This window comes from Acipenser ruthenus, chromosome 3, assembly GCF_902713425.1.
Source record: "Acipenser ruthenus chromosome 3, fAciRut3.2 maternal haplotype, whole genome shotgun sequence".
Taxonomy (NCBI): domain Eukaryota; kingdom Metazoa; phylum Chordata; class Actinopteri; order Acipenseriformes; family Acipenseridae; genus Acipenser; species Acipenser ruthenus.
Window position 1 is genome coordinate 37,848,703 of NC_081191.1, and position 23,715 is coordinate 37,872,417.

At 35.5% G+C, this 23,715-nt stretch overlaps 1 protein-coding gene across 1 annotated transcript; it reads left to right on the plus strand.

Annotated features, from left to right (window-relative positions):
• The first annotated feature begins 1,200 nt into the window (after positions 1 to 1,200).
• On the plus strand, positions 1,201 to 17,912 carry LOC117394939 (T-box transcription factor TBX20-like). Its single transcript, XM_033993703.3, has 8 exons — positions 1,201 to 1,616; positions 2,890 to 3,124; positions 4,700 to 4,864; positions 7,065 to 7,173; positions 10,134 to 10,292; positions 11,245 to 11,321; positions 13,969 to 14,081; positions 14,367 to 17,912. Exons 1-8 carry the CDS (start codon positions 1,490 to 1,492, stop codon positions 14,705 to 14,707), a joined length of 1,326 nt encoding a protein of 441 aa, XP_033849594.1. The 5' UTR covers positions 1,201 to 1,489; the 3' UTR covers positions 14,708 to 17,912.
• The last annotated feature ends 5,803 nt before the right edge of the window (positions 17,913 to 23,715 follow it).

Sequence of the window (23,715 nt, forward strand, 5' to 3'; positions counted from 1 at the left end):
ACCCCCAGATTTGTGCTGTTTAATGAAAGTGTTGTTTAAAATATGTACTTTATTAGTCTGCATTTAACTTAACAGAAGCACGTTTTATTTATTAATTACCACTAACATAATTTATAATAGACTGAAGTTAAATTGTGCGATTAATCCAACGTCGATGTATTTCTATTTTGGCATATATATATATATATATATATATATATATATATATATATATATATATATATATATATATATATATATATATATATAAATTTCTCGAGTATTTGCGAATTGAGTGTTTTTGGTCTCTTGTAAAAATAAATAAATAAATAAATAAATAAATAAATTGGTAATTCCAAAAGACTTTTGGAATTACCATGCGTAGTGCTTATTTATTATTATTATTATTATTATTATTATTATTATTATTATTATTATTATTATTATTAATACTAATAATATTAATAATAATGTAGGCTATTATGTATTAATAGTATTATACAGATTTCGCACTTTGATAGTCCTGCTCCGAGCTCTTTTTCTATTTTCCAAGGGATAAGGGGAATGGGGCGTCGACGTTGGGGTGCGACAGTGTGTGTCATGAAACAGATTAACCCCATTGAAATAGTCTGCCCCAGATAGCACCAAATAACAGCACATATAGATGTAACCGTCAAGTCTTATTCTGCAGCCATATCCAGTGAGTGGGAGGAAAATCAGTGGTGTTGGCACGAATTAAATTGTCAATACCGAGTATTTTAATAGGCAATATGACCAATGTTCTAATCTTAGCTAATATATATATATATATATATATATATATATATATATATATATATATATATATATATATATACACACACGCACACCCATGCAAGTTAAATTCCTACCATTTTAGGAAAACGGTAATTACACGTTTTTCTAAAGAAAATTACGCTTAGCGTAACCGATAACATTAGTCTTTCTTTGTTAATCAATATACAATTGATTTGAGAAATCCATGTTTTCTCCTATTAATCTTCTCAATGACGCGGAGTGTTGGATTAGGGTTAGATACCTCCTTTAGATTGTTCTTGCTTCCTGGAATATAGACTGAGGGCTGCGCCTACGTCTGTCAGGCTCTGTGGAAGGCAGTGACGTAGAATTGATAACGCGGATTGGCTGGTGGCTGATAGGGATCGCTGGGGTACTGACATTAACGAGAGCGCATCTGTGTCTGGCTATCCAATCTGCGTTGAGGGTTTAGACCAGCTTCACAGCGAGTCAAAAGCTACTACCACCACCACAACCAGAAATGTTACTCCAGTTGCAATCATCGCATCACTTGAGTATTTGCTAAAAAGTAACATTTCAAACTTTTTCTTTGGTAGTTCGAGTTTGTTGAAGTAACTGCATCAACAAACGAACTGCAGATCATTTTTATTCGCGAATAATACAGGCATACAGAAAACATACATTTTTTTTGTTTTTGTTTTTTCTGATATTTGTTCATCTGTTCCTCATAAAAACCATGGAGTACACTTCCTCCCCGAAGCCACAGCTTTCCTCCAGGGCTAATGCGTTTTCTATTGCCGCACTCATGTCAAGTGGGACAACGAAGGGTAAGGAAACCGAGGAGAACACCATTAAACCGCTGGGTAAGTAGAACCGGCTCAGCATTCTAAAATAACGACTTTTATTTACAGAACAACACAAGAGTTAACTTGTACAGGCAATCATATCGTTGTTCTGCAACACAAAAACGACTTTATGTTTTCGAACAGAAAACAGGAATGACACAATACAATTGCGTTTATTCTTTATTAAAAAAACGCAGTTTTAATAAATAACAGTGTTCTTTGTCGCCGTATGTAACGTTATTGTTTAAGTGCATGTCAAAGCTGCTTTTCTGCAACAATGTCTACAGTAGCCCAAGTTGTACATCTAGATAAAATATCTTTAAGGTTATGAGCTTGAACTGTTTCTGTAGTTTTTTTTTTTTTTTTTTTTAAATATAACATTCTACAATAGTGTCTGGAGAAATTGTTTAATGTGATGCTTCAGTGTTTATTATTATTATTATTATTATTATTATTATTATTATTATTATTATTATTATTATTAATAATAAGAAGAAGAAGAAGAAGAAGAAGAAGAAGAAGAAGAAGAAGAGCTGGAAGCAAGATTCCAATTTCTCTATGATGAAGATGTGTATTTTACTTGACAAGACGGTATATGGATTTGAAATAATAGGTTTTGTACGCCTGTCATAGTAATTGTAACGAACGGTACACAGTATTTGATATTTTGATTTCGTTTAAGTTGTAAAATGTAAGCAACTAAGACGAAATAAATAAAACGAATCATCATCATCATTATTATTATTATTATTATTATTATTATTATTATTATTATTATTATTATTATTATTATTATTATTCGGGTTTAATGTGGATATATTATTATTATTATTATTATTATTATTATTATTATTATTATTATTATTATTATTAAAAGCTCGGGTGCCACCTATAATTAGTTATACAATTGAACAGCTTTTAATTATTTTATAATGCAGTCGAAACTTTAACCCATTAAGTACCAAATTAATATTTATTTTAAAAAAATCAGAACACAAACTGTATTGATGTAATTGCATACATTACATTTAGACTTAACTTTTGCGCTAACAAAATTAGTGTAAGTTATCAACGATATAGTTAAAGAGAAAATTAATGTAACAGGTAGATGCCAGTTAAAAATGCTCCACAAAATTACAAAGTTGCACTGTAGGTCTGTACTTAAAATACAATACATTTTACAGTATGAAAACAATATGATTTTCACATAGGCTTACCCTGCCTGTGTATTAGCCTACTTACGTCTAATATCGCTTGTAATTCTTCTTTTTTTATTTGTATTCTTATTCAGAACAATTTGTAGAGAAGTCCTCTTGCGGTCAACCGCTGAGCGACCTGTCTACTTTGGACCCGCACCGTGACTTTAGCGGAAACCCGCCTGCAGCGTGCACGGAGCCCCTCATCCCCACCACCCCGAGCGTGCCCAGCGAGGAGATGGCCAAGATCTTGTGCAGCCTCGAAACCAAGGAGCTCTGGGACAAATTTCACGAGCTTGGCACTGAGATGATCATCACCAAATCCGGAAGGTGAACAGAACATCACAATGAATGACATATCTGCTAAAATAAATGAATGAATAAATAAATAAATAAATAAATAAATAAATAAAAGAATGTTAACCCTGTAGAAAGAAACCAGTCTAAATAAAGCATACCATTGCTGGCAATTGTAATGTGAACGCCATCGCAAATATATCGTTTGTTGTTAGAGTTGTATGCAGCTTATAATAAACAACGGTCGCTGGTAAAACTACTCAAAATAAAGATACAGTCAGACAGAGTTTACGTTTTTTCTTTTTTTTTAAATTCCCTTTGGCCTTTAACAATAAACACGGGCTTGCTGGTTTATTTATTTTAAAAAGAAAAGATATAGAAATACTGTATTTCAAGTATCCTTTAAACTATTATCCTGTACAACAAATTCAAAGGCGGGAAGATTTTAAGAATAATACGGATGCTGTGAGATCCTCGAAATCAAACAACAATAAAATAAAATGACGGTATATTATTATTATTATTATTATTATTATTATTATTATTATTATTATTATTATTATTATTATTATTATTGTTGTTGTTGTTCATAAATTTCCAAACGTGTCTGAAATCGGAAAGACAATGCTCCATTAGATTAAATGCATCTGATCTATTCGGTTTAACTAATTAATTAGCCCAGTTTAAAACTGAATGTTACTGAAACCCTTACAGTATCATACGGATGACAGACAAATTATAGTTACTTGAATAGCATGTACCAAAGTGTTACAGGTAGCCTATACATCGGTTTCAAATACACCCCCTGTTTAGCCATGGTACAATATACTATTTGTTCTGCATTACATTTATCATATCGTTTACCTTATCTCTACATAATCCCAAAATAAGACAGGAACATAAAGCAAATAACATGTCGGGTTTGATCACGGCTTTATTTACAAGCAACGCTCTTTATGAAATATGTCAATAATAACACCGTAGCACCAGGTGTAACAACAGCGTATTTTTTTAAAGATACGTGTAGGCTATTTGTGTTGTATTAAAAGCACTCGCTTGTGCAATCGGTTCACCAAAGTACCGTGCCATGTTCTGGTTTCTTTTACGCGTTGTCCATTCAAATGATATAATTTTGACCTGTGCACCTGCTTTCACAGTTTCTCTCCTGCAATTGAATAATATCCTGTAAATTAATATTCTGATTGAGCCTATGCACATTTAAGCTGCTCCCAAGCTATTTGTAGTTAGTAACAAATATTTTGAAAATGTCATACAGTTGTAAAACATCAAAACCAAATTAGCACGACATACCTATCGGTATATCCAAAAAAAATAATAATAATAATAATAATGCAACGCGAATGCCAGGGATTTGAGACATAATTTTCATGATTTAGTTTAGGCGTCCAAAAAAGTGGTTTTAACTATAGTGGTTTTAACTATTTCAATACTTTTTATTTATTTATTTATTTATTTATTTATTTATTTATTTATTTATTTATTTAATCAATTTACTTGTTTAATGGTTTTCCAAACTTGAAACACAAATCACGTAACTGGTCACATTATGACTCTTTGATCTACCGTCCATGTTTTATCTATACAAAGGAGAATGTTCCCCACCATACGGGTGTCTTTCTCTGGAGTGGACCCGGATGCCAAGTACATCGTTTTGATGGATATCGTTCCCGTGGACAACAAAAGGTACCGATACGCCTACCACAGGTCATCCTGGCTCGTGGCAGGGAAAGCGGATCCCCCTCTGCCTGCAAGGTGTGTGTGTGTGACTTTTTAAATGAAGTAAAAATTATTGGTGTCAAAGGGTCGTTGAATGCAGTCTTGTAGCCTATAGCCTATACCGGTATGTTTTGTGAAGCATAGAAAAGTGGTAACGAGATCATTCAGAAAGGAATGTTTTATGTACATCATATTTCAGGCCTGAAGAATTAACGTGTCTCGCATTTATATGTCCAAAATTTGCCCCATTTCATGGGTATCTATGACACAGCAAATGCCTATTGGTATAGCCTATTCATTTTGTATAGGCCTAAATAAAACAAAACTGTACTAAATATATAATATTAATATAATTCATATAATTCATATATAATTCATATTAGTACAGGATTTTGAAACAAACTATTGACAATGTATATTTTCTTAATTGGTAACATTTAAGTATGTTTTCTTAAAATGAAAAGAGAAACTAGAATGGTGTTTACACAGTAAATCACATAAAGGTGTGCTGCTCACCTGGGTGCACAGTAGGGGTCACAAATTGCAAATATCTTGCACTTATCATTATATATTTCTAATTCCTGTGACTGGAGGTGAGGTGTGTGCTCTGTGGTTGCAAATACATTACATTTTGCTGTGGAAGGAAGATACCGTTTTTGAATTTATCGTCACAGTTGTTTTGACCGTCAGTATTGTGGCGTAACAAAGAGGGCATTTCGTTTGGGTAGTGGGGCCCGAGACGGAAGTCAACGACACTATTAGTACAAGCTGTAGCCTACCCAATGGTCCATAATGACTGATGCTTTTATACTCCAATGTTACAGCACGATTATTTATCATTTACATTTATTTTAACTGTATTTGTTTTGTTTTTCTTTTTTATGTATCCCACTTAAGCAGGGCCTGATTACCCCATAGGCTAATAAGGCTACAGCCTTAGGCCCTCATATTTTGTAGGCCCTGCTTTAGGCCCTGCATTCCATGTTGAAGTAACAGCTGAGCGACAGTCGTGCGGCCATCTGGATTTTTCTTTGTACAAATTGACGACATTAGCAACACAAATTGTAGCAATCCTCATGGTCAGTTAGCAAATTACTCACTTAGTCTTCAGCCTTCACTTGTTGAACACTCTGTCTCTGCGGCAGCGACCCTTTTTTCAAGCCGTTTCAATCGTGAGTCAGCCTTATGTTTTTATTTCCCTTATTTTAGCGATCACGTTTGCTTGCTTCGTTGTATATAGTGCTATTTATTTATAGTTTATTGCGTGTGTGTGTGCGTATCTTAATATATATCTTAATATATTATATTATGATCACTAACTGTAGCGGAGACCGTTCCTTCTCTCATCTAAAAAGGGTCAAAAATGTCCTCCGATCCACCATGACTCAAGAGCATCTCAGTGCTTTGTCCCTCTTGAGCATTGAGAAGGAAATCGCCAGGTCTTTGAATTACGATGACATCATTCATGACTTTGCCACAGCTAAAGCTAGAAAAACAAATGTGTTTGTTTTAAGAAATGAGTGTAGTGAGTGATTTATGTTTGATGAATTTACCATGAGTTGAATAAATTTGTTAATTTGACATAGGTAAATAAATAAATATGTTTGACTTCATAATTTTTTTTGCAATATGTAATAGATACTCAGGCCCTTCCCTCGTGTTAGCCTTAGGCCCCTCATAACTTTAATCCGGCCCTTCACATACGCACTCTAAAATGAACATTACAAAATATAGTCATCCATTAATAGGCCTATAACAACATTGTCTATGAGCGCTATAAAATTAGAGTACAAAAATGCATTTTTTAAACTTTTTTCTTTTGTTTTTTTTTGCCATTATGTTAGCGATTTTATTTTTTCCTAATGGCCTGCAAGTATTTGTATCGTGCACATTGTTTAGATCTAGTGCAGTTCATGCAGATTCACTGCTTAAGAAATGTATTATATGTAGGCCTTACTTTTGAGATTTGGCACAACACTAACTAATTGGCTGTATACCGAAATGTTAACTGAAGGAGCTAGGTGCTGAATTTCTTTTCTTCTGGTGACATATTTTGGATTGGTCTAAGACACTGAACGAGGGTAAAGACACATCTGTGGTTAAACAAGAGTTTTAAGAATTAATATGGATTGTGCATCAGATGACCTACATCTTAAAAGGAAACAGTCCTGGTTGATTAGGCATATGATCTACATCAATAATAATATATATATTTTTATTTTGTTTATTATTGTAGGATATATGTGCACCCTGATTCCCCATTTACTGGCGAGCAGCTACTGAAACAAATGGTATCTTTTGAAAAAGTCAAACTGACGAACAATGAGCTGGACCAGCATGGGCATGTGAGTTACAAAAGCATGTTTGTATTTGTATTTGCTTATTCATTGGTTAAGAAATGCAGGCCGGATTAACCTATATGCAAATTACACTATAGCATAGGGCCCCCAGCAGAATTGGAGCCCCCGCGAGGTCACCGTTTGTTTGGAACATTTTACAAAAACTCCATGTGGACGGCCAGGACCACAAATATAGGAAGAGAGGCGCACAGAAACTTGATTTCGGTTCATTTTTTCTTTTTTTTATGATGGCTAGGCATTCCTTCTCGATTACAGCATGCCTGGTCTGTCTCTCACGCAAGCAGCTTCCTGCTAATGTACAATGATAATAAAAATAAGGATTGGACAGACTTCCATAATTCCTAGCGAGTTTACACATTCAATGCGTTTTAAATCACAGACGCCCAAAAGTGCAGCACTAAATCAGTAATCACCAAAGCTCCATATTCATTTTACAGTTGGATAGGAGAAATGGTTTATTGTTTCCATGTTGCTCACTGTAGTGTGTCTGAATATGTTTTACTCATGTATAGATTGTTATGTAGCACATTGTATTTTTAACACTTGAAAACTCTGTAAATTGTCTTGGATATAGGCATCTGCTAAATGACCAAATAATAATGTTAATGCACTGAAATTTCCCTTTGGATTTTAAAAATAATATATATATATATATATATATATATATATATATATATATATATATATATATATATAGTCAAATTTTGATTTGTCAATGTTTTTGCTTTTGTGAAATATTTGGGTGTGATACATTTAGTCATTTTACTGTGTTTTCTTATAAATCCAGAGCAGTACTGCGACTGCTTTACTTGCAAAGAAACAAAAAACGGTGACTTCCATGTTCCAAAAGTCCACTGAAAACCGTAAAGCACGAAACACTATCTTTTGACCTGAAAGAGGCATTTGTTTCCGCAAATATCCATCTTGAAAAATTGGACAACTAAAAAGTAACATACATTCTTCAGAGTGCAGCAAATGGTGGAGCGATTCCTTTATCATCCCATCTGAGACGTGAATACTTACCTAAAGTCACCGAGCATCACAAGCAGGAGATTATGGAATTGGTAAAACAGTCTGACGAGTCGACTGATGCACAAGATCAGTATGTGTTACACATTGTATTTGTTTTGCAAGGTCTAAATGGTGAACATGCATCTGAAGTAGAACTGAAAGCTTTTCTTGCAGGTACACTTTACTTACACGCTGTTAATTACAACGCCGTTTCACAAGCTATTGTGCATAGGGCCCCCAAAATATGTGTTATCGTAGGGCCCCCTCGTCCTTTAACTCGGCCCTGAAAAAACGTTTCAGTATTTTAATTTGCAAATGTTAAAATAAATCATTTTCACAAAGTGTAATATTTGAAACATTAAGAACATTTCTGTAGGCCTACACTCATTTCTGGACTGGATAAATAAATGCCCTTTTTAAATCTTGTTAAAGCAGTGTTTGGGAAATTAGTATAGGTTTTAGCACTGTCAGTTTTACTTTTTGCAACGGAAAAATATTTTTTTTGTAATACTAATGCAATTACTACTACTACCTATAACAAGAACAAGAACAACAGCACTAATAATCATCATCGTCGTCGTCATCATCATCATCATCATCATCATAATAATAATAACCGACAATAAACGGCTATGTAAATAATATCAGTGTAAGAAAACAGTAAACCAATTGTGTTTTTTTTTTTTTTTTTTTTTCAAAGGAAATAAGTTAAAATATTTAATGGATTCCTTGATGACATAAATTAAACATCATACTGATCAAAGAAACATTGGAGGATTAGCCATATATGTGAAAGCTCAGAATCTCTATTGCCCCATTGCTTTTGGTTCAAGCTGACTGTTAAAAAGCATTAACTGCTAAGCTGCTTTTTGCAGCCTGCTACAATATTTACTGTATCCATTATTCAAATGATAGCTTTAATTGACATGACATGCAGCTGCTTAATTCTTTTAATGCTTTTAATTACATTAAATAGAATGTGTTATTAGGCTAAAGCACACTGCCTAATTTGCAATTGCATTATTCCTTATGACTTTCTTCCCCGTTGTTTGGCAAGCTGGAAGGCTTGTCATTCTCTCTCTGTCAATGGATCAGCTGTAGCTGAAACAATGGCTGGAGGGAATGGATCGATTAGTGTAACATTACTAATACACAGTACTGTACCTGTTGAATACCAGTTAAAAGCTCCCTGCAGCATTCAAAAAGCGAGTTTTTCTTGCTGAGCTCGTTGTGTTAATTATATCGATGGCTTAATTTAAAAAAAAAATGCTTTTACCTATTGAAAAAAAAATATGAACTGAAAACTGAGGTTAAAAATATTTAAACAAACAACTCTGGAACGTTATTTTGAGAGCTCCTGCATGCATCTTCATTGTTTCTAGCTTTGTGAACACAGCCCTATTTTATTAAGTATTAAGTTTAATATAAAGCAACACCTTTTTGTGAAATCTTTTACAACAGAGGTTAAAATGTATTATATAACACCACAGAGATAACAAAACAAATGGTTAAAGATATGTTAATTGTAGAACACATTTTCAGTAGTATGTTTTAACCGTCTCTTTATGCTTTTCATTTGAAATAACCCCATCTGTTGACACAAACACCATTTTTTATGCCCTCTGACTGACATGACTTATCAGTAGGAATGGCTCTTACTAAAGAAAGCTGGGCCCACTCATTAATCTCAGCTGTCACAAGAAAGCTATCAGAGACAGCTGATTCCTGGTTGCATTGTACATTTTATTGAAATTATCAGGCAAGTCAAGACATGACTGCTAGACCAGTGGCATCAATGGGTTTAGGTTTGACATGTTTTCTCTGTAAAACTATTAAGGTTAGGTGCCGTAGAACCATACTCATGCTTATTTTATTGTGTTGTATTGCATTGTAACAATCCTTTTTATCGCCTCTCTTTCTCTCTCTGTCTGCAGATTATTTTAAACTCAATGCACAAATACCAGCCCCGGGTTCACATCATAAAAAAAAAAGATCACACAGCATCCCTGCTCAACCTGAAATCTGAAGAATTCAGGACTTTTATCTTTACTGAGACCGTGTTCACAGCAGTCACAGCCTACCAAAACCAGCTTGTAAGTCTTGCCATGTAACATTAAAGTTCAAAGGACATTTGAAATATGTGCATTAACCAGCATTCTGTCATTATTTTTTTCATGGTAGACTACTAAATAAAATGGTTTTGTTTAAGGTTGTGAACACTTGTTTCTATTGCAGACCTAAGGCAAAGGCTTGTAGTTGAAATAAAAAATATATGCCATACAAATTAGGTGCAACTAAAAGTAATTTTGTCACAGAATAAACTCGTAGGAATATTTTTTTAACTGTAATAACCTAGAACAATGGATCACCCCATCCATCCATAATTATATATATATATATATATATATATATATATATATATATATATATATATATATATATACTGTAAAAGTCAGAATATTTGCCAATCTGAAGATTTAGTGGTAAATGTCAGAAATAAACATCATAACGCTTTACTTCAGACATTTACTGGTAAATCTCAAGAATAACCACTCGCCTTTGGCTAATGACTGAATGTCATTCTGAAATAAACATGACAACACATTACTTCGGACATGTACCAGTAAATAGGGTTTTTGGTTTTTCCTCTCCTGGGTGCTGTGGATCACGCTGGCACCAAAGCGAGCGAGCATAGGTGGGCCGAATGCCCTTTTCTCATTCTAGAATTTCTTATGTTCTTAAGTGCCTTTACCAATAAGCTTCAGTAAATCATAAGATTAACCAGTAAATATCTGAATAGCAATGTATTTCTTCATAATTCCAGACATTTACTACCTTACTTGGTAAATGTTGACAGTTACCGGAAAAACGTAAGATTTACCAGATTCAGACTTTTACTGTAACATATATATCTTTTTATAACAGAATTCATCACTTGGGTACAGCCAAAAGAGCTTTCTGCTTTAAACAGGTTGTTTAGTCTTACTAAGTGTTTTTTTTTTTTGTTTAAGTTGTTGAACCACCTGTTTTTGCCCTGCATTGCAGATAACCAAGCTGAAAATTGACAGCAACCCCTTTGCAAAAGGATTCAGGGACTCCTCCAGACTCACTGACATAGAGAGGTACTGGGAATTACTGGGTTTTCTTCCTCCAGATAAGATAAAGTGACTGTAAAGGCCATTGCTACCGTAACAGATGCGGAGGTCCTACTTTGGACATAGCTTTGTTGATCATTAGCACTTTTGTCCTGACCGCTGATTCAATCCTCATTGACAATATCTCTAAGAAACAATATACAGTGTTATTTAGAAAGAAAACTAATGTCCAAGTCAACTGACCTTGCCTTTCACAGCCATGACATGGTGAACAAATGTAATCTTTTGTTTACCCAAAATTATACAAAACAGTGCTGTTTTGCATTTTTCATGTTTATTTAAACTGCAGATAACCATATTAGTAAATGCTGTGTTGCAAAGTAACAAAGAAAATTGCATGCAAAAACATGTCACCATGCCACCATGGTAGATGAATAACAATGTATAGATAGTCATTGTTGAAGCATGGGGATAGCATAAAAGGGTGTGAAATGATCATGGTAATGTGTTCAAATCTCATTACCATTGTGGATTAAGATTACAGTGGAATGTTATTCCCATTGTAAACACAATATTTCATGAGATTTATGGGGATTATAGCAAGCATGTCGCTTTATTTATTGTCTTTGTTCTTCTTTCTTTCCGACTAGCAAATTGTTGGAATTTAAATACTACATAAAAAAACATTAAAAAAAATTGTTTTATCCAAGGCCCATCATCTCTCTGTTAACATTTGTTTTTTGTCATTTAAATTCAATTTTGTAATTGTTCTAGTGTTTGTCTCCTACTTTAGCTTAAATTACTTAACTGAAATGATCTAACCTCCTTCCAGGTCTTAATTATTTAATCAGTCTTAATCATTTAATGATACCTAAAACACCTAGAGCACTTCAAACTCATAGGACCGGATTTATGCACCCATGTTCTAACATGACTCCACTTTAGGAAAATCCTAGCAACGCCACTGTTTGATGCACCTCTTTTAGCTTAGATGGAAGCCTTTAGGCCATACTTAATACTAGCCTAAAGCCTGGTCTTTATACAATAATCATTTCAATGACAGAAGGGATCAATAATACCTAACCACACTGACACATATTAATGGGTGGGAGTTTGTGAATTAATAGTATGATCATGGTTAAAAGTCCCTTTCAACCCCCCCCCCCCCCAAAAAAAAAAACAACAACAACAACAAAAAAAAACGCTGGGGTAGGAATTAAATCTGATCAATCGATCTTTAGAGACCTGAAGAAATGGTATTAGTCTGGAGTCAGTTACTGCACTAAAATAAGATGTAATTCAATTGATTGCTGTAACTGATTGAAAACAGCCCATATCAGCTGCCCACTGAGGCTGTTTCTGAGAAGATCTAAGATAAAAACACCCATATTTATATTGTATGCTGACAGAAATTGCACTTTCCTAACCTAATAACCAGAGTGATGTGAATATATAGCTTTTATAATATAAAACATTGTTCCCCGGGATTTGTAAGAGCACTGTTTCAAAGCCTAATCCATGGGTAATGCATTTAGAGAACTGAAGCGCACTCTGTGTATGTGTGTGTGTCTGTGTATTACAAAGACCAGAGGTGACTGTAATGTATGCATATATATATTATATATATTTATTCCATTTATATAGTACTTTTTATACAAAAGTATCGCAAAGCACTGTACAATACATAGCAGAAAAAAAGAACAAACCACAATACATTTGTATAACATGTCACACATACAACTGCTGCAGTCAGTTACATTAAAACCCACTAAGATAAGAAAGCCATTATATAAATGTGCGTTTTTAGACTTTAAAACTGTAATGGTCCCAGCTTCCCTGACAAACGAAGGCAGAGCATTCCATAATTTAGGAGCTCCACAAGAAAAAACCCTACCTCCCGTGTTGCTTTTGTTGACCCTAGGAATAACCAGCAGCCCCACATCCTGAGATCTCAGAGTGTAGTTTGGAAGATACGGGGTCAGTAACTCCTGCAAATAACTAGGTGCTAATCCATTCAGGGACTTGTAAGTTAACAGCAAAATCTTAAAATCAATTCTATACTGCACAGGGAGCCAATTTAAAGAGGTCAAAACAGGGGTAATATGTTCACTTTTCCTGGTTTTAGTCAGAATTCTAGCGGCGGTATTCTGAACAAGCTGCAAGCAGGATACCACACATTTTGGGACACCAGAAAAGAAGTGCATTACAATAATCAATTCCAAATGAAACAAAGGCATGCATTAGTCTCTCAGCATCAGATACGAAAATAATTGGTCTAAGTTTGGCTATATTTCTCAAATGGTAAAAAGATACTTTAATAACATCCCTAATAGTATTTAACAATATGAGAAGCTGCAAAGCAAAAACAAGAATGTTGGACAAGGATCAAACTTATACAGTACACAAGTACTGAATAAAATCAGCTATATTGGTGGGCTATGCTGATGCATTGGTAAAACAACCATTCGAGACAGGTGATTTGACATGGGGAAAATATTTACATAAGGAATCCTCAAAGTGGTCTGTTCAGACGGGTGATTGTTTTAGAAAGTGGCCAGTAATACAGGTCCAACTGCATATCATTAAATATACTGCTAGTCTATTATTACAAGCCTGGCTCAATGTCAGTGGTTCAAAGAGATATATTTGTGTTTGTTTTTTGTTTCTGTTGTAGGGAAAGTGTTGAGAGTTTGATCCACAAGCACTCTTACGCGCGGTCGCCAATCCGGACTTACGCGGGGGAGGATGATGGTTTAGGAGATGAGAGCCACACAATGCACAGCAGAGGTAAGAAACATTACAAACACAGCAAAGCAACTGTATACATTACGTTCACAATAGAAAACAACTGTGTAAACCTATATGCCACAGTAAATATCATTTTATAATGGATATGTTGATAGTTGCAATTCAAGATAATTCCACGCCCAGTCAAAAACCGCGATTGAGATTATATAATATATGATGTAATAACATTGACTCGATTGAAATTGAGAAACGTTTTAATAAAATGTCCAAAGGATAAAGACTTCTTTCTGATAGTTTCACTTTAGCACTTATGTCCTCTCTCAGGTTCGGCTTTCACTGCATCAGATAACCTGTCCCTGAGCTCCTGGGTGACGACAGCCACTGGTTTCTCTGGGTACCAGCACCCCCAGTCCCTGTCGGCCATTGGCACCAACACAGGGTCCATTAGCAATGCCCTCCCTCATCCCATCCAGGGCTCGCTGCCCCCCTACAGCCGTCTGGGCATGCCCCTTACCCCGTCAGCCTTGGCCAGCTCCATGCAGGGAAGTGGACCTACCTTCCCCTCTTTCCACATGCCCAGGTACCATCATTACTTTCAACAAGGGCCTTACGCTGCAATCCAGGGACTGCGCCACACCTCCACAGTGATGACACCTTTCGTATGACTGCCTCAAGGGGACGCCGATTCTTGTTGTAAATACACTGTTTAAATGATCAATTAAAAGGTAATAAAGCAAAGGAAAAAATGGACCCAGAGGAATTGGGACAAGCCTCATGAAGAAGAATAAGAAGTGCATTTTCAGTCAAGGGGTTGTATCAATGTAAAATGCCCTTCCCAATGATGTGGCAGAGAAGAAGCATGGTATTCTCGCGTGAGGAGAACAGAAGAAGCTCCTCTCACAGCCCATTGGGAAGGTTGTGTGTCTTCACCCTGGAAAGCTCTTTGCTGCTCATCAGGTCATTTGAAGGACTTTTTTGTTGTCAGGCTCTTCTGTGTGTACGGTTAGAAAAAGCTATAGATTAAGTGTGCATTTCATTCGGAGTGGGAGGATGACCTGCACCAAGAATGGAACTAAGCCTTGGACATACACTACCAGAGAGTCAGTAAACAGCTCTCCAAAGACAGACAATAAGTGTTATTGTACAGAGCCAACCTGTAAACTGAACTGAAGGATTTAAACACAACAGGAAAGTCACTGGAAACATTTGCAAAGCTTTGTCCTGATGGGAACAAAAAAGAAGTTAGATAACATTATATAATCAAAAATGTTTTTTTGTTTGCTGCAGGAGATTTGTATATAAGTAATTTTGTTTAAAGTAAAATGCACTACAGAGCACATGCAGAATTATCAGGTATCAGCCCAGGATAATGAGAAGCATGTTCAAGCCTAATGACCGAAGTACAAATGTACCTTCACATGTAAATCATTTGCATTTCTGCTTCTGTAAGTATTTTGAATTTAGTTTTTTTTGTTGTTGTTCTCTCTTTTTTGTATGATGTGGAACTCTCACAAAGGCAGCAGTCACTTGTGCCAGCCTCATATTTCATTGTAACATTGTTAGGCTCAGGCCAGGTTTGCAGTATGCACTTCACTGTCAGTCACTATTTTAAGTACAATTTCAGATGGTCAAGTTCCAAGACTGGTCCTGCTACTCTTGTATTGGTGGAGCTCTGGCAATACCTGAAAATGTCAAAAACATCAACACTTTGCTCTGGACATTTCCAGAGAACAAAAAAGACACACACCTAAGACTTTGTTGTTAATTGAATGAAGTCAGTGCATGTCCATTTTATATATTGGGATTAACAGACCCAAATACACAAACTACTGTTGTGATATTGAAGGCATATGTTTTACCATGCAAATCAAGACATTTTATGTAAGGTTAGATGTACATATTTGGGAGCTAGGCAACAGTGGCCTTGCATCAGAGGTCTTATATAACAAAAAAATAGGCAGACAGTGCAGTGAGGTTTGTTTGTGCATGGGCCATTTTCATAATCTTATCCTAGGCATGAAGCAGGATATGAATCCTCTACAAATATAGTATGATCACAAGTATTTGTGATCCCCACCAACACATTTTGTAATTTTGGCATTCTACCGATGATTCCTAGTCTAAAAGAAACACTTTTTGCCAGATATTGAAAAGGATACTTCAGTCTAAATGTCTGAGTGCCAGGCTAATACGTTTCATTAGTGATGCTCAGAAGTGCAGATCTCTTGAACTAACAATCAGGGCAGTAAGGACTCTTTACTGTATCAGACTCTGGTGACCACTTTTGTAATATATATCTGGTCATAAGAGTAAGACAATTGATTGTTGTACAGTACAAATGCACTTTCTGGGTATATTATGAAGATGAAAATGTACATTATTTCATTATTCACCCCCCCTACCTCCCCTCAAGAAACAGGATACTAAAAGTATATTGACAATTTATACCACCATGCTTTTCATAAGGGATGTTCTGCACAAATTTCTTCTCTGTAGTTTCTGACTTTTATTGTGCTGCATTACAATTATTTCATTTCAAAGAAATCTTTTTTCCTACTTTTAAAACACATGAAAGATAGACACACGCTGATGTGGGACACCAGAAAAAAGTTAGACACACAGATTAATGTTATACCTCTCAAATGGAATGTACAGTACCATGGTTGTTCTGCAAAATCACTGTTTCACCAAATTTGTGTGTGAGCACATTCACCGTGTTTAGATATACAGTAGAGTATGGCAAGCCAAATTATCATTCAGAGATATCTAAATATTTTAAGATATCTCTAAATCATTTCCAGATATCTAAAATATTTGAAGATATTTCTAGATATTTCTACAAATTACATATATTTCCCTATCAGTTTAAGATATCAAAAATAGATATAGAGTTTTCCAGATATCTTAAAATAGATCAATAATATATCTCTAATTAATTTGAAGATATATGTAAATCAATTAGAAATATCTAAAAAATGAAATAACGATATCTCAAATTGATTTATAGATATCTTTAAATAATATGTAGATATCTGTAAACCATGGAGATTTTGCTAGCATGGTATGCAAAACTGTTATTTAGAGATATCTTTAAATGAACAGGAAGTCATTTACAGTTATCTCCAAATTATTTCTTGTGGAAATGCTCTATGTTTTGAACAGACTTCCTGTCCATTTAGAGATATATTTAAATGAGCAGGAAGTTATTTAGAGATATCTTAAAATGATTTAGAGATATCTCTAAATAGACAGGAAGTTATTTTTGAGATATCTTAAAACAATTTAGAGACAGTGGCACTGGAACAATTTTTAAAGTAGAGGTGCTGAAAGCCATTGAACAAAACTGTAACCCCTGTATATGATGGAAGCCACGCAAAGCTACTGCTGCACCCCCTGTGCATTTTAAGTGCATTTTAAGATATCTCTAAATAATAATTTGCCATTCCATGCTTGCAAAATCCACATGTTTACAGATACCTACATATTATTTAAAGATATCTATAAATCAATTTGATATATCTTTATTTCATTTTTAGATATCTCTAAATGATTTACAGCTATCTTTAAATCAATTTTAGATATCTTAAAAACAGCACAATACAAATGTTTTAAAGATCTCTGTAATTCAATTTCTTAATGTTTTACAGATATCTTTAAATATTTTAAGATTTCTTAAATTGCATTTTAAGATATCTCTAAATGATAATTTGGCTTGCCATAGATGAGTATCATGTATTCTGTAAAATATATTTAGAATTATGAGATTTTTTTTAAAGTGCAATATATTTATTTCTGCTCTAAATTGATAAACTAATTGTTATGTAATATTTGAAGCATTAAACGAATAAATGTTATTTGTAAGCAACAAAAGTATATCACAAAAAAAGTAATACAAATATATATGTGTGTTCTGTTGAAAACCTGTGTGTATTGTCTTCAATGACCTAGAGGGGAGAGAGGTACAGTGGTCTTTTTTTTTTTTTTTACCTTTTCAGTGACTTGATTAGAGAGCTATCACCATATATTATTATTATTATTATTATTATTATTATTATTATTATTATTATTTATTATTATTATTATTATTATTATTATTATTATTATTATTATTATTATTATTATTTATTTCTTAGCAGATGCCCTTATCCAGGGCGACTTACAATTGTTACAAGATATCACTCTGTCTCTATTTTGCCACACAGTGTTCCCTTTTGGTGTTAGGAAGTTGAAATCAGGGGAGACATCATCTTCAGCAGGGTTTACTGAGGCAGGTTTGAAATACAGATGTACAAGGTAATTATTATGTTACCTACATCGGCTTAAGAAAATTCTTCAGTCAGAAATGTAGCAAACACACATATAAATAATTTATCATGAAGTTACAATGTCACTTTAAAAAAAAAAAAAAACATGTACAAGCGATTGGCATACTGGCATCCCTTCACACTAAACACTGTACAAAAAAGCCTGTTTTTACACAAGCAGCTTTTTACCTTTGTCCCACCTGCAGGGGTCAGAATCTGTAACACACACAGAGACGGCACTGCCGTGTTACAAAAATAAATGCTTTAAACCCCTCTGAGGATGACATCAACATGCACAACAGTAATTGAAACTGACCTGTGTAACATCTTCATTGCCCCTCCAGTTAGCTGCAATTATTTCTCATAGAAAAATGATATATTGGTAAGGCCTGATAAAGCTGCAGGCACCAAGATAAGTAGTAGAATCCCTTATTAATTTCAAGAATATCATTCAGAAATGGGCAGAACATTTTTTATTATTATTAAAAACCAATGCTCAGCTGTGCTTCATTAATAATGAAGATATTGGCTGTGAAAATCACAACATGTAGAAGAATAAGTTTCCAGTGTCCAAGGAGGCAGAGATGCTGGCTGCAATGAGTAATGACTTAGATTAGATTTGCACTTGAAAACCTTGGGGCTTTTGCAAAAGTTACTTTGAAGTTTCAATTGCCTCATGAACCATTTGTAAAACTAAAGTTAGACAACATTTCGACCATATGTATTTCCATAACATTTTATCCCAATGTAAATCCTAAAATAAACATTTCAGATTAAGCTACAAATGTATTTGTAAACACTAAATATATAATATATATTCTACAGCAGAGGTCTTTGTGGATCTTTCAAGCCAGGCTTTTTTGTGTTGTTTAATTGAACCCAGGGTTTAATTGAATCTAGAACCATTGCTTTAGAGCCTCACAAGCCTATGTTAAAAACCGTAATGCTACTTTAGAGACAATTGTTTTTTTTTATCAGATATGCTCTATTTTGTTTTTACTCCTCCACTTCCATTTATGGATTTTTTGTGACAAAAACAGCACTGATTACAATGTTTTAGACAGCATTACAGTTTAGATGAGCAGAAATGCAATTACCTGTGCCAGGTTACAGTATATCTCTGATCAATTTCACAGACCACCCAAGTGACACGCATTTCACGGGTAAGACCCGCAAACTGACATTAAAACCTGCATATCTGCGACAGTCATTGTAGAACCTGCTAAATAAAACTTATATGTAAGATTCGATTTACGGTCAACCTTGGCTGCAGTTATCAGCCACAAGACTTGTTTCAGATTGTATGTACACTCCATTTGATGGGTTCTTAATCCTAGTTGCAAATAATCTCATTTTAAATTAAACAATGTTGTTGTTTTCTTTTAATTTTTTTGGATTCAAAATTTTATTTTAAAAATTTAGGTCAGATTAATCATTCATTGTCCAACATGTTCTCCCCCACCCCCGGCTCACCAGTACAGTAGTATGAACCAGCATTCCAGTTGATGAAATTTGGGACCTGTCTTTCACTTCCTTCCTATTCCTTTCTGCACTTTTGAACTGTGTAAGTTTACACCCTGTGGGTCCAAAGGAGAGCCTGCACCTGCCAAGTCCTGGATATCACTCAATTTACCAGCAATGGTTTCAACACTGAGGTCTTGGCACCGCTTTTGTTCATTTATATAAGTAGCATGGTCCAATGTATTACTGAGAAAGGCTTTATCTTCGCTTGGCAGCAAGGTTTAGTTTGTTTCACCAGAATGTTAAATTGTTTTCAAATTCCAAGGGAAGATTTATTTATTCATTTTTTTTTTTTTGCATTTATCTTTCAGAGGTTTTTTGAATTTGTTTTAGTTGTCGATAATTCTAGTGACTCCTGATGAAAGGAACCAGCAGTTCCCTAGTTCCTGATCAGTCCACACTACATGAAGAAGCATAGCTGAGGCTTGCAGTGTCTTTGAGATCCGCAAAACCTATTCCACCAGCATTAACGTCTCTACCTGAACCTAGTCCACTACAACACTACAGTGAGCCTTTCAACAACGTAAAGAGCAGGTGAGAGACATTTCAGCTTTATTTCAGACATATCGTAAATGGTACACAGGAATAGTCTCATTTGGGCTTTTTAAGATTATTAATATTTGTAACATATCTGGCTGCAATTACAAACTTGAAATGCATACTTGCCTTTATATGTTCTAGATTTCCATATGTTGTGGCTGCTGTTCTGCTTTGGATATGTGGGGATCCATTTCAACACCGCAGTGTTGCAGGGGGACAGGTTAATGGTTACAATCTGGTGTACATGCTGGACTTAGAGGGAAGACATGTTTGAGAGCTATTTTGAGGCCACAGGGGACACTGACATTTAAAAGGTCCCCAGGACGTGATGGCTAAAACAAAAAATCATACAATGCTCTTTAACCTGGGGAGCAAAATTCAGTTTTTTTGTGTGTATTCATTCAACTCTTGTGTGATCTACCAAGACTGGAATTCATCACACAACCTCTGATTTGTAGGATTGATTTTTTAGTTATCCGAATTACATACAGTTTGAGCTGCCATACTGTACATCAGTGCTTATGTGATTTCACTAACAGTACTATTTGTTTTTAGTTGTTTAAAAAGACTTGAACATTAAAATACAGACCACTGTATTTAACTATTAGAAGGGCTTGGTACCCATACATTACTGTTATTTAATAAACATACTTAAGTATAGTGCCTATAGAAAGTTTACACCCCCTTTCAAAATGTTCACCTTTTGTTGCCTTAGCCTGGAGTTAAAATGCATTAAAATTGTTTGTTTTTTTAAATTTATCTACACATTCTACCCCACAACTTCCAAGTGAAAAAAATATTCTAGAAATTTGTAGAAAATTAATTTAAAATAAAAACTGAACTAGCTTGGTTGGATAAGTGTCCACCAACACCCCCCCCCCCATAATAGTAATCCTAAATTAGCTCAGGTGTAACCAATCACCTTCAAAATCACACAACAAGTTAAGTGGCCTCCACCTGTGTTAAATTGTACTGATTTACATGATTTCAGGATAAATTCAGCAGTTCCTGTAGGTTCCCTCTGCTGGGTAGTGCATTTCAAAGCAAAGACTCAAGCATGAGCACCAAGGCGCTTTCAAAAGAACTCCGGGACAAAGTTGTTGAAAGGCACAGATCAGGGGATGGGTATAAAAAAAATATCAAAGGCCTTGAATATCCCTTGAAGCACAGTCAAGACGATTATTAAGAAGTGGAAGGTGTATGGCACCACCAAGACCCTGCCTAGACCATGCCGTTCCTCCAAACTGGATGACCGAGCAAGAAGGAGACTGATCAGAGAGGCTACCAAGAGGCCAATGGCAACCTTGCAAGAGCTGCAGGCTTTTATGGCCAAGACTGGTCAAAGTGTGCATGTGACAACAATATCCCAAGCACTCCACAAATCTGGGCTGTATGGTAGGGTGGCAAGAAGGAAGCCATTACTCAAGAAAGCCCACCTTGAATCCCGTTTGAAGTATTCAAAAAAACACTCAGGAGATTCTTTAGCCATGTGGCAAAAAGTTTTGTAGTCTGACGAAACTAAAATGGAACTTTTTGGCCTAAATGCAAAGTGTTATGTTTGGTGCAAACCCAACACAGCACATCACCCAAAGATCACCATCCCTACTGTGAAGCATGGTGGTGGCAGCATCATGTTATGGGGATGTTTTTCATCGGCAAGGACTGGGGCACTTGTCAGGATAGAAGGGAAAATGAATGGAGCAAAGTACAGAGAAGTCCTTGAGGAAAACCTGCTGCCCTCTGCAAGAAAGCTGAAACTGGGACGGAAGTTCACCTTTCAGCATGACAACGACCCAAAGCACACAGTCAAAGCTACTTGACAGAGCTTGAACAGTTTTGTAAAGAAAAATGGTCAAATATTGCCAAATCTAGGTGTGCAAAGTCGGTAGAGACCTATCCCAACAGACTCACAGCTGTAATTGCTGCCAAAGGTACTTCCACCAAGTATTAACACAGGGGGGTGGAGACTTATCCAATTATGATCTTTCAGTTTTATATTTTTAATATATAACTTTTTTCCCCTTAACAGTGTGGAGTATGGTGTATAGATAAGTGGAAAATCTTCATTTAAATGCATGAAACTCTGAGGCACTGACACAACAAAATGTGAAAAAAGTTCAAGGGGGTGTAGACTTTCTATAGGTACTATATATATATATATATATATATATATATATATATATACACAGTGCCTTGCATAAGTATTCACCCCCCTTGGACTTTTCCACATTTTGTAGTGTTACAACCTGGAATTAAAATGGATTTAATTGGGATTTTTACAATTTGATTTACACAACATATTTGACACTTTAAAGGTGCAAAATATTTTTTATTTTGACACAAAAGTTAATTAAACCAAAAAAAAAAGACATTTGTTGATTGCATAAGTATTCACCCCCCTGAGTCAATACTTGGTAGAAGCACCTTTGGCAGCAATTACAGCTGTGAGTCTTTTTGGGTAAGTCTCTACCAGCTTTGCACATCTGGATCCTGCAATTTTTGCCCGTTCTTCTTTGCAAAATTGCTCATGCTCTGTCAAGTCGCATGGGGACCGTTGGTGAACAGCAATTTTCAAGTCTTGCCACAGATTCTCAATCGGATTGAGGTCTGGGCTTTGACTGGGCCATTCTAAGACATTCAGGTTCTTGTTTTTAAACCACTCCAGTGTAGCTTTGGCTGTGTGTTTAGGGTCATTGTCCTGCTGGAAGGTGAACCTCCACCCCAGTCCCAGGTCTCTTGCAGACTGAAACAGGTTTTCCTCTAGAATTTCCCTGTATTTGGCTCCATCCATCTTGCCCTCAATCCTGACCAGTTTCCCAGTCCCTGCCGATGAAAAGCATCCCTATAACATGATGCTGCCACCACCATGCTTCACCGTGGGGATGGTGTTCTCAGGGTGATGAGCATTGTTGGCTTTGCACCACACATAGCGTTTTGCGCTAAGGCCAAAAAGTTCAATTTTGGTCTCATCAGACCAGAGAACCTTTTTCCACATGTTTGCCGGTTCTCCCACATGCCTTTTGGCAAAATCCAAACGGGATTTGATATGGGTTTTTTTCAGCAATGGCTTTCTTCTTGCCACTCTTCCATAAAGCCCAGCTTTGTGGAGCGTCTGGGTTATAGTTGTCCCATGGACGGTTACTCCCATCTCAGCTGTGGATCTCTCCAGCTCCTTCAGAGTTACCATTGGCCTCTTGGTTGCTTCTCTGACTAATGCCCTCCTTACCTGGTCACTGAGTTTTGGTGGACGGCCTTCTCTAGGCAGAGTTGCGGTTGTGCCATATTCTTTCAATTTTTTAATAATGGAT